Raw genomic sequence first — 12660 nt, 5'->3', positions numbered from 1 at the left:
ATGGGGACACGTGGAGTCCAACCCACAGAAACACGGTGGAAGATGATGCAGGTCTGGGGGTGGGAAGGAGATGAGGTAGTCAGTCGCTAAGTCTGGGTGGACAGAAGAGTGAGTCCTGGGCATTGTAGTTCATACCAGTGTACAGTGTTTAACTTGTTAAAAGGCCAGTTCTAAATGATGAGCAAGTGACAGATATGCTAATTAGCTTCCCTTAACCACCCCACAACATAAGTATACACCAGACATAACAGCATAATGCATTCCATAGACACAATTACTATATGTTAATTTTAAAAACTGCCATTGTAAAAGTAAATAAATAAAATAAAAATAAACTGCCCCTTGTCAAGTTTCAGTATAATATCAAGGACGAATGTGAACTTTTAACACTCAAGTATTGCCTCATTAATACCTGAGGAAGATTGAATTTTGTTCAAATGCTTCAATCAAAACAACACATTATAACAATTATGTGAGAACATAGCTTGCACTGTGCTAGATAATAAGGAGATTTGCCAGTATGTAAAAAAAAAATCACTCTTTGCTGATAATTTTTGTATTGGAAGAGTTACTGCTCATAAGAAAGTCACAGTCTCAGCTATTATTAAATGAATAAAGTTGTTTTGTAATTCTTCTGCTTGGTTCCAAACACAGTAACTGCCAGTAGACAAGCTTCCACATAAACAAGATGGTTGGGGAGCCTCAGTAAACTTCAGTGCAAAAGGTCTGGGAAGAAGAAAAGTTTGAGAATTTCTAGTATAAAGCAAATACATTAATAGCTGCTTCCACACGCACGCACATACAAAGCACATACATGCACATACACACACATACTTGTACGTAGGCAGACATAAACTCACGAACAAATCACACACACACACACACACACACACACACACACACACACACACACACACCCTGTCATCCTGTAGAAAAACCCCCCCAAAAAAAGAAGGCAAAATTAATTTCTTGGGACTTTATTGTGTAATTTGTTAAAACCCTTGGGACTGGCTAATTTGCATGTCTGATTTACACAGAACCTTCCTTCCTCCTCCTCTCTGGCAAGCTATCATCAATTTCACTGTGATTTCACAACAGTGCTTAAACAAACTGCAAGGCTGTGGTAGAGTGGAGCTCATCCAGCCCAGCAAACAGGGCTAAGAGCTCAACTCCCAGGCTTTCCCTCCCAGGGTCCTTTTCAAACACTAAATCCACAAAACACTGCATTAGTTTGCTCAAAGCAAATAGTTAATTTGTCCTTTCACTAGAAATCAAAAGGACAAAGTCCCAGAGACAGGCTTCTGCCTCAGCCCTGCACTGACCCTCCACCAACCCCCTTTCCCCAGCAAGTAGAAGTCAGAGCCATGCAGAATCAACAAATCAATCAATCCATAACAAATATTTATACTGCCTACATGAAAAACAGGGGAAAAGAAAACTAACAATGCAGGTAATAAAATAAAAACGCCTTAGCAAATAGTGCTGTAAGAAGTCTGAACAAAGGAGGGAAAAACTATGTGCCAAAGTGATGAGAAGAAGAAAGCTGAAAACTGAGATTGCCAGGTAATAAGGGCAGCGATGCTAACAAGTCAGTAATCAAAGCTGCTGATCAAGAGTCAGTGATTAGACCTTTGGCTAACACTCGCTTTCAGCAGGGGAGAGTGGAAGATAAGGCGAGATGATAGGCTCTGCCCTGATTATGGAAGGTCCAGAGAGTCTGGCTGAGTAGTCTGGATTCCATCCTGAATGCAATAAGCAGTCACAAAGGGCTTTTGAGCGGGGCAGGAACACAGGGAAGGAATAGTTTTGGGGTGCGTGCGTGTGTGTGTGTGTGTGTGTGTGTGTGTGTGTATGTATGTATGTAATGTTGTTGTCCTGTATGTATGTATGTAATTTTGTTGTCCTATGTTTTAAACTCTAATCAATTTATAATATGTTTGAGTTCAAAGAAGCCAAGACTGGAGGTGGGAGGACCAGATAAGGAGATTAGTGAGAAAGCCCAGGGAGGCATGGGCTGGGCCTGAACCAGGGATGGAAACCAAACTAGAGAATCTAGAGCTCCAGGAACCAGAGACTGGCAGTGAACACAGTGTCCACAGAGGCTGGTGGGGCCATGCATGAAACAAGGAAGTCAACACCACTGACCTACCTTTACTGTACTTGCTAAGCTATTTGCTGTGCTGGAAAATATGGTCTGGGCCAATTTGCAGCCAAGGCTCTAGAAGAGTATTAGGCCCCAGTGAGCCCATGGCCTGATATGAGAGATTCGGAAGACAGAAAGGAAAGAAGAGTCTTGAGGCCTGGGCTTTTCCTGCAGACAACATGGTTGTGCAAACACTTTTCAGCAAAAATCCAGGAAATGGCCACTCATTCACACCTTTTAAACACCAGCTGTCATGGTGGTACCTTCCTCATTCCTGGCTGTCTCTGGCTGCAGCTACAGCTGTCCTCACAATGGACCGATTTAATGATGGCTTCCTGGTTCCCATCCTGCCCACACGTGGCAGATGAGGGGCTCCGCCCCTAACACTGCTTCAGAAGCCCAGCTCTAGAGGCTCAGTCCCAGCTCATTTCTCTGCTCCTCAGGAGCCTCCTATACGGAAACCACCTGCATTGCCATTTTTTGTGATTAAATCCACACGTGCACCATTGGTGCACACATGGACATGAGCAGAGGCAGAAGCTCCAAAATGGCAGGTGTTTAAAAGTATGGGGCTAGAACTCAGAAAGAAAGCCATCAGAGCAAATGTGTACACCCAAGTCAGGCAGGGGTGGTGCGCGCCTTTAATCCCAGCACTCAGGAGGCAGAGGCAGGCGGATCTTAGTGAGTTCGAGGTCAGCCTGGTCTACAGAGTAAGGTCAAGGGCAGCCAGGGCAAATTATAATATATGTATTCCCAGCATGAGTGGCAAAGTCCGAGAGACTTCGGACCGTAATAATTGTTCCTTTAAAATTCCTACAATTCATCTTGGAGTCAACATAGGAGTCTCCTGAGTTCTCCTACGTGATTATAAGCACACCTCACTTTTATTCAGGCTAGGAAAATAAATACAAGCCAAAGTATTGTGAGAAGTTCTCATTTCATTTTCTCCAGACTCGGGAGAGCAGAGGGCATTGTGCCAACCGTAAGAAATGGGAGAATCAAAGCAAAGATATGGTAAACAGGCTGCCTAAGGTCACGGAGGATAAGCTAATGGCCCAACCAAAGCATTTCTTACTTTCAACTTAGCTTTATCCTGTTTGGTCTTCTGTCACTTAATTCTGATCATGCTCTGTAAATGATAAAATTGTTGGCACAGAAACCGTAGGAGCCGAGAAGGGCTTGTCAAACCACAAAGAATTAAATGGAGCCTGACTTACAGCCATGGGAAATATTAAAATGCCATCTGTGACTTCTCTCCATTTTAACCTAAGATGTGGCGCTTGTGCCAGGCTCACAGTGTACACTTGCACACTTCCAACACACACAGTTCTGAGTAGCAAGTGTCATCCAATGCAGGCAGCTACTCATTTATTTTTCTATCATTCTACAAGGTAGAAAATTAACAGTGTTGTGTTTACAAACCTTCACTGAGCCCTTACATAAAAGCTCAGAAATGTTTGTATTCCACACCACTCCGGTTTGAAGAGGCTCAGAAGCAAGTTAATATAAACCTATCCTGGACAAATGTGCAGAAAGTAGCCCTGTTAGACGCAGGTTAACCTCTGACCTTCCCAACTTTTTCTGAGAATGTACAATCCATCACGTACAAAAACGCAGCGGAGGTGCAAGGTGTTGGTAAGTACCCCTGTTAGTGAGAAATTCTGCTAATTATTACACCAAATAAGCATAGTTAACAGGCCATGGCCACAGAGGGGCATGTTTCAGGGCATTAAATAGCTGCATTGGGTGGAGAAGAATATATTACACTATGCCCATTACTAATAAAACAATTTCCCTGACACCCAGAAATCCAGTCAGCTGGAGCAAAGTTAAGTGTGTTCCGAGACTCGGCTGATGGAGAGCAGTGCTGCAGTGCCATCTAGTGGCCGTCATGGTTTAAAGCGCCACAGTCAGGGCAACTGGCTCTCTGGCTGGATGGAATAAGGAAATAGGATAAAGAAGCCAAAAGAAATCACACTGGGGGGGTGGGGAACTGGGTGTAGCTTAGTGATAGAAAGCAGGCTTAGAGCATATGAGAATCCCAATTAAATCTTCTGCACCATAAAGAATGAGTGAATGGATGATCACACTAAAGGCTCCTTAAACTAAATGTATGTTTTTGAAAGCACATATACTTTTTTTCTTTCTTATTTTTTCTACCTCTGCCTTCCTAAGTATGGATGTCTCAAATAAACTCCAAAATCAAATTAAAGGCCCAAAGTAATCAGTCATTTTTGAGATACATATTTTATCCTGCCAAGAAGTTTCTAGCAGAAAACACCTTCAAAACTAAATGTTCCAAGGAAGGAGGAACATTTGCAGAGGAGAGCTCAGTTATGACTGAATAGAGCTGATGGTTCAGATTCCAGCATACAAACATAAACAGCAGCTCATCTGAAAGAACGGAGAAGGTTCTCTAAAGGAGGAACATCTAGTTTTCTATAGAGTTGGAGCAACCCAGGATTATGCACTCCTGGAGACCTGCTTTTCTCACAGTTTCCAGGGTGCTGGTTCCTAACTTGGCATTGAGTAGATACTCATCAAATATACATTATCGATGTAGGCTATTCCTCAAAAAACACGATCAATGCAGAAAGGGCACCAGGACGATGCCTTTCTTTTTCCTGTTACAGTTTCACAAAAGAGAACTGGTCCACACTACAGATCAGACAAGGGACAGAGCACGGCCACTGCCGCCTGCACCCCAGCTTCTAAGGGGGACAGACAAAAGACAAGCAGTAACACAGGTGTGTAGCAGAGACTGGGAGGAAATACAGAGATAACTAAAGCAGGGCAGGGGGCCGGAGACTCCAACAGTGAGGTACTACTGCTATGCTCAGGGAAGTCGGCCCAGGTCTCCTGAGAACAGAGACCAGGAGAAGGCCCGTGCAGACACCGCATGTGAGAGGTGTACAAAAGGGTACACTGAGTCAGGGAGTGCTTGCCCTACTGCAGGACTAGCGTGCACCCCAATCTGAGTGGGTCAGGAGCAAGATGGGCATGGAAAGAGAGAAGTCAAAGAGGTTGTGAGGGGGCAAATCAGAGAGAGAAGCTAGGTCACGCACCTTTGATTTACAATGCTCACATTGTTCAGTTTACCCTACCCAAAGTATATAAGTCAGATAATATAGTCACAGAATTGCTCAATCACCACCATTAATTTCAGACCATTTTCATATTTCCATTACCCTGCATACTCTCTCGCTCTCTCCCCCACCTTTCTCTCTCCTACTCTTGGCAGCCGTTAACTATCTCCTATGTCCATGGGCTTGCCTGTTCTATACATGGAATCATGTAACATGTGGGCCTTTGTCACTGGCTTCTTTTACTTAGCATATGGTTTCAAGGTTCACCCATATAACTGTAGTATGCACTAGTGTCTCACTATTTGGGATTGCCAAATAGTATCCCATTGTATGAATGTGCCACATTTTTATCTAGTCATCATTTAATTATACTTGAGGTTTTCCACTCTTTGGGGTTACTGTAAATGCTGCTGCTGGGTTGATGCATCACTAAAGGGGCTTCTCAAACTCTATCTCCCAAACAGCCATTCGGAAAAGCCTCACTTAAAGAGACGAGACGAATTTAGGGAAAGAAAGCCATGATCTAACAGGCAGTGAAGGAGTCAGAAAGAAGCAGAGGCAGGAAAGTGACCACAGGGTAAGGGCTGGGAGATGGCTCCATGGTTATGTGCATTCTAAGGAACAGAGTTCAATTCCCAGAACCCACATAAATGCCGAGAAGGGATGGGTGCCCACATGGAATATTCCAGCCTCAAAACATGGAGACGGGTTCCCCCAGAACAAGCTGGCTAGCAGGGCCAGCAGCTGTATGGGCAAGCTCTGAAGCTGACTGAGACACCATGATTCAATGAAGAGTAATCCAAAATCATCCCTCATGTCAGTGATATCAACCTCAGACCTCCACATGCAAGGTCACACACAAATACACACACACACACACACACACACACACACACACACACACACACACACACGGTACCCTTTCTTCTCTGGCACTGAGTTCGCTGGATCACACAGCTGTGTCACTGAATGCAGTATGATCCCTTTCTTAGGTTTCCCTACCCCAAATTATTATCAGAAAATAAAGGAATAAAAGGGAAGAATGGAAGGGAGAAAAATATCTAAAAGCTCAAAATGCAAAATGTGACCAAGACCCAGAAACAAGGCTATCTGAGGCCTTTGTTAGCAAACCACATCCTGCCACTTCTAAAGGACCAACTCATCAGCAGAATAAACAGATTAAATTGCACCCACATTTCCCATTAACGCTTCCTTACAATCTAAGAACATGAGTACTTTTTAAAAAAAAAAAAAAATCATTTTACTTTTAAAACTTACTTGGTCTTGAAAAACCCTTAATGATTTTCTCAGAAATTCCCGGGCATACTTGGTAACTCTTGGAAATTAGAAAACCCAACCTAAAAATTATTTTCAAATATAGCCACTTTTTTGAACAAAATCTATGCCATGTTTGAAAGCTGCTGTAAGGTTGACTTTTATAAACACCCAGTGGAACAATTATTCAATTGTGCAGTTTCAGTTTGGAGTTTGGAGACAATGCTGCTCTCATGCCTACATTCTTATAGACCTGAGGAACAGGCTGGAGAAAGTAGCTCCTGTATGTGAACACAAGCGGTGAGTACCATTTCCAGGCCTGGCCCATAAAACACTCCTAAACACATCCCTGGCTGCTCTCTTCCCCCACACTGGCTTGGGTGAGGCTAACCTAAGATGACCTTCCCAGCCTTGATGCCCTGCCAGGACTCCTTAGCTGATTTACCCTGCTAATGGCATGCACGGAACCAAGTATCCCAACCCCTGGCTACATAAGCAAGAAATCAAAATTCACATTCAAAACACCATATAGGATATGAATAGGTTTTGTTACAGCAGTCACCTTTCTAGACTAGTAACCCACAGGAGAAGAGTTCCTAAAGTGTTTTATAAACACGTGGCCTGGATTAGCAATTAGCAGTTAAACTTACGCAATCGCCAATTCCTGCTGGAAATGACAACTAAAGACAGCTATGCACAAAAGTCTATTCTAAATGTTTTATCCAAATGAACAGTCTGGAGCCTCAAATCAACCTTGATGGCAGTTAACACAGTTGTCCCCACTTGAAACAGTGAAAGTAAAGGAACAGAGACATTCAGTGACTTGCCCAAAGTTACAGAATTAGTAAGTGGCAAAGCCAGTACTCAAATCCAAGTTCTCTGGCCATTTAATGAGTGCACTTTATTTGAGGTAAAAGCATCAATTCCAACAGCATATCTCTCTCTCTCTCTCTCTCTCTCTCTCTCTCTCTCTCTGTCTGTCTCCACCCCTCCCTGTCTTCCCTCCCTCCCTCCAACACATACCCAAGAAGGCAAGATAAGTTGAGCTGATATACTGTAATCCTACCTCCTCATGTTTGACATATGCATGTTCACGGCTAACATTAAAGAGAAGTTCGGTAACTCGGGACAGTTGTGATTTGCTCTGAATCCTGACTTCAAAAGGCTATCCACTGCATATGTGGGGAGGTAGGTCCAAAGCAGTGAACAATGCACTTGCTTTCATGAAAATGCAAATGTCTTTGAAAACAGCTAATACATAAGTCTTTACTTTTCCAAAGAAGTGAGGATTAACTTTATTGTGGGTTAAATTAGCTGAACATAAAAAAGACATCCAAAATAAACAGTCACATACCACATACTCCTGGTAGCCAGGGGTGCTGAGACCAAATGCACACTTGAGAAGGAATCCAAGCATGCTCATGAACCTTTTCCCAATTTAAAGTAAACAAAGAAACAAGGCAAGTTTTGACATGGACAAGACATCTGAGATCTTAAGCAGCAGCAGCCACAAGTCTAGATTAAGTGCATATTTCAGACAACTCTCGAAACACCCCTAAAATGACTGCTCACAAGCCTAGCAGCGGCTACTTTTCTACTTACATTTAGTCTATCCATCGCTTTATCCACTGGCTAGGCTATGAAGTAATCATCCTGTCTCCTCCCTCCAAAAGAGCTGCCAGCTCGCACCCAGCATGCCCCCCACCCCCAAGGCAGAACAGAGACACAGGCAGGCACAGCGGTGTGGTGTCAGGTGCTGTGCTGAGAACATTAGGCTGATCAGCTTTTAACTGTGAAAAGGTTTGAAACTTGTATTCTCTCTGGCAGTGAACAAAGAATGCAGGCAGATGTGCAAACAGCCAAACTCACGTGGGCTCCTTTTGAGAGTAACCATATGAAAGATGAAAGGATGTCAAGTACCTAGAGCATTTTAGAAGAGACATAAAATGAGCTCTGATGTTACAAGGGTGGAAGGAAATCCCAAATGCTGGCAGCATCCATCAGTCACTGAGCGTCTACCTAAATAGCAGCCTGTGTGCCTGGGCCTGGGCTGGGTATTGGGGATGACATAAAAGGCAGCTATAGCTAACATCACCTCATAGCGGTTAATAACACCAAAGATCAGTTGAGCATTTATTGTGTCAAGCTCCTTGGCCTGTAGTAACTCGTGTGATGCCCACACCAACCTGTGAACAATCCAGCATGAACTACCAGACACAAGAGAAAAAAACAGCAAAATCTTATTACAGCAGACAGGCAAAACTCTTTTTTACATAAAACTACTATTTTTAGAACATTTCTAGGGACTCTTTCTATACTTAGAAGAATGAACAATTTACCTCAATTGCTATTGAATTATCCCAGATATCCTCAGAACAAGGTCTGTAAATGTTATGAAGCCTGACTTGAATGTTAAATGCTTCATGTCACAAAAACCACAAGTAAATTACTCTCCTTGATGGAAAATGAAAATTAAAGAGGCCCATGGGCTTAATAATGGCAGTGTTAAAAGAAGTACCTTCCCCTATTTAAAAAAAAAAAAAAAAAGTAATCCATAAAATAAGCCTTGCTCCAAAGAAACATTATAAGGAAGAAAAACAAAGGTCTTCAGCTAGATTACAGCATTAAGAGGAGGCTTAAACAGTAGAAGAGTCACCATGAAGCCTTCTGCTGCTACTGACACAGCTCCAAACAGTGCCAAAATCAGTCTCCACATTCACTAAGAACAAAAGAGTTGGGTTCCCATCTTTAAGGTCAGATTAAGGTGACGGGCTGGATTAAGCCATCCATCAGGTAAAATAAATGCTCTGACCAGAGCCTAGACTAAACACTTCTAATAGTAAGGTCAGCACAGAGGCCTGGCCCAGTGGGGAGATGCCCTGTGGCTGCAGCTCAGAAGGCTGCCCTACAAATTCTCACTAGACGCTTAATCAATATGATGCCTTAGGACTCGAACTGCTACTATAAAATCAATATTACCTTTATTTTAAGTAGCAGGAGGAACAATGAGATTATCTTGTTGCTTACAAGTCTGTCGTGGACAATCTGGCTCTTGGTGTATGTCATCTTTTGCTTTTGCCTGGAAGAAGTGTGTTTGTTGAGCATGGAGAAAGCCTGGCAGCAGGGCCAGACACAGGGGAAGGTGAAGGCACACACAACAGTTCAGGATGGCCAAGACCTCCAAGTTTGTTACAAGCCAAAGAACAATGGTCTGTAAGAAGGTGTCCCAAGGCTTCCAACCAACAGCTACATGCTGGGCCTCCTGCCCTCATCTTCAGATTCCTGCCTCCCAATCACCCCTTGAATGCCAAATGGGCACCAGATATGTATCTGTCCAGCCCTCTTCTTCCTCAGTCTTCTGACTGCCATGAATAGTTACAATCTAGTCACTAAAATCCTAGTGCTTCTGGCCTCTCAGACATCCTCAATTCAGTCTCACAAGAAATCCTGTCAACTTTGCCTCAAGTTTAAATCCCAAGTCTCTCTATAATTGTGTTCTGCCCTACCCACCAGCACATCCTGGGCAAGACTTCCTCCCTCATTCTACTCTCACCCTCACAAATATATTATGTACTAGATATGATATATATAGCAAAGCAGAAAGGTCACTGTATACACCTTCTTCACCTTAAACCTTCCCGTGGTTTCTATAGAGTTGTAATAGAACCTAAATTTAAAGTACCCAGTATAAGGGTGCTCCTAAAATCTGTCTTTGACTCTTCCTCCTTAAATTCTGGCCACTGACTACCTTTGCCTCCTTTTTTGGATAAACTTATCAACGCCTTGTCCCTGTACCTGGAACAACTGTCCGTGTCATGTTTGTGGTTTCACATCAAACACTATTTCAGATCACTCTAACTAAAGCAACCCCATCCCTCCATCTATCATTCCATTACCTTTATAATGGTCACTGTTTCCTGGCTTGCATCCTCTAATAGAATGCTAGACTGGAAAGAAGAGGACCCAACCTGTATTGTTACCACACAAACCCCCAAGAGCAGGACCACAGTAAGCACACACAGGCCCCTGCTAGAATCCTTACAAGGGATACATGGGTAACACATGGGAATCTGGTATTGATATTAGTCATGCTGAACATACTAGCAAAGTGCTTCAGTCAGAGACAGAGGCTGAGCACAGAGACCTTTGGTTTTCTCCAAAGTAGTTTAATCTTTTTAACATTCCAAAAGAGTAATATTTTCAGTAAGAGGTCAAGAAGAAATCAAGTCTCAGTTCTTTAGACTTTCCCAACTTCAATGCCAGGAAGCCGGTGTTGACAGTGGAAGTTCAAGACACCATCACCAAATCTGCTCCCAACGCGTGGATTTGGCCCATCTTGCCTGCATACTCTCCATCACACACACAGCTCTTCTCATCTCCTCACAAGATTATCCACAGTACTCAGAGACTTGCTGTTTCACTTGCTCATCCCCTCCATCAATCAAGAGCATCTAAGAGCTCCACCTCCTAGATAAAGCATGTTTGGCTCAGAGAAAAAGGAAAAAGAGCAGGAAAGGGGCTGGGTAAGGGACTGATATCCATCACATGTTCAGCAAGGGCCTTGGATCTGCATATATCAGGGTGAGTCATTGGTACCCACCCACATGTTGGCTAGGGGGCTAACATCCACTCATATACCGGACATGGTGCTGAATGCTTAGAGGCTTTAACAGCCTAGGGGTAAATTCAAATAAGCCCCATTTCTAGGTATTAGGTTCAAGACATTGCAGAAATCAAACAGTGTCAGAGATGGGACTACCATCAACATCATTCACACTCTAAAATCCCAGTTCTTTCCAAGATACCAGCTTAGCAACAGAAGGAATGAAGACACAAAATAAAGCTTGTTCTTACTGTTTAAATTTGATGTATCCTGTCCCAGGGAGTTCTTTACCACTTTTTACTGACTGGGCCGCTACACTGCAACTTCTATATGCATTGAGTTTCTAAAGAACAAATTGAAAAATCCCAGCAAAAATTTCCCTTTTCTATTGTACACTGGTAAAAAATTCAGCTGCAAAGGACAGTCACAATGAATTTTCCATCTTAGCATCACTATGTCCAAAGCTCTGCCAAGCTTGGTCAGTGTTATCAAAGGGCAAATAACTAGTTGAGCATAACACATGTCAAACTTCCAGGGGTTCAAAGTGGGGTCCAAAGCCAAATGTTCCTCAAAAACCACTAGCTGAGGCCAATCTCAACCTCCTTACAAATACAAGATCACTATAGTAAAATAAACTCTCTCATCTAGAAGTTTTTTTTTAAATAAAAGTAAAATTAAAATTTAATGAAGCAACTTTTTCTCTTGTCAATCATTACTCACCTACAATAATCATTATTAATAAGTCAGATAACACCATGACATCTTAAGACTACAAGAAAATTTTACATTCAAAATATCAGGCACAGGGGCAAAAAATGATTGGACAAGCATATTTATTTTAGTCCTTTTACTTGAGGGGTAGACAGGAGCTTGGTTTGTAGACCAGGCTGGCCTTGAACTCCTGCCTCCACCTTCAGAGTGCTGGGGTTATAGATGCACCCCAGATGTTTTTTTTTTTTTTCTCTATACCAGAAGACATTAGAAATTATCTGGTAATCTACACTTTTCCACATAATTCAGATATTTTTCTTCATTGTTCCATTATCTCTTAATAAGGGCATTCATCACAGACCAATTCAAATCGCATTCTGTGAAGAGATAAATTCACTTCATACTCTGTTTGAAAATAATACTGATCACTTCTTTGCTCATCAACCCTCTGTTTTCACAGGTAATAAGGTGACAGCTTCTAAGGCACATTAATGACACAATGATTAAGTTGAAATTTGGACCTGGTAACAGCAAGAGAAATCAGTTCTGATGCCTGGAGTCTCTTTTTCTGGACCAGTTAGAACTCAGTCCTTAGGAAGATCACTGACTACAGGAGGCTCTTTCCTTTTGTGATAGGAGGCTCAAACAACACAACAAAACAACACCAAGTCAAGATTCTCTCCTCTCTCCTTCCATCCGCCTTCCCTTCCTTCGGTTCTTTCTCAGTCTTTTTTCGTACTCTCTTTCTGTTTTGCTTTTAAGATCACAGAGTGGTTATAGGTGTCAGGTTCAGCCCAAAACGATAAAACCCATACACTCTCCTCCCCGTTGGCATGCTCCAG

At 42.7% G+C, this 12660-nt stretch overlaps 1 protein-coding gene across 2 annotated transcripts in view; it reads right to left on the bottom strand.

Annotated features, from left to right (window-relative positions):
- Fto (FTO alpha-ketoglutarate dependent dioxygenase) overlaps positions 1-12660 on the bottom strand; it is a 345911-nt gene that overhangs the window by 276034 nt on the left and 57217 nt on the right. Inside the window, exon 1 of one of the 2 annotated variants that reach the window (XM_051195117.1) lies at positions 9484-9579. The exons of the other annotated variant lie outside the window; for it this stretch is intronic. Coding sequence (XP_051051074.1) covers positions 9484-9570 — 87 coding nt within the window. The 5' untranslated portion in view covers positions 9571-9579. Of the gene's footprint in view, positions 1-9483; positions 9580-12660 lie in introns of those variants that run through there. 2 annotated transcript variants of the gene reach the window in all.

The sequence above is a fragment of the Phodopus roborovskii genome, unplaced genomic scaffold (assembly GCF_943737965.1).
Source record: "Phodopus roborovskii unplaced genomic scaffold, PHOROB, whole genome shotgun sequence".
Classification (NCBI taxonomy): domain Eukaryota; kingdom Metazoa; phylum Chordata; class Mammalia; order Rodentia; family Cricetidae; genus Phodopus; species Phodopus roborovskii.
This window is presented reverse-complemented; position numbering and strand designations above follow the sequence as displayed.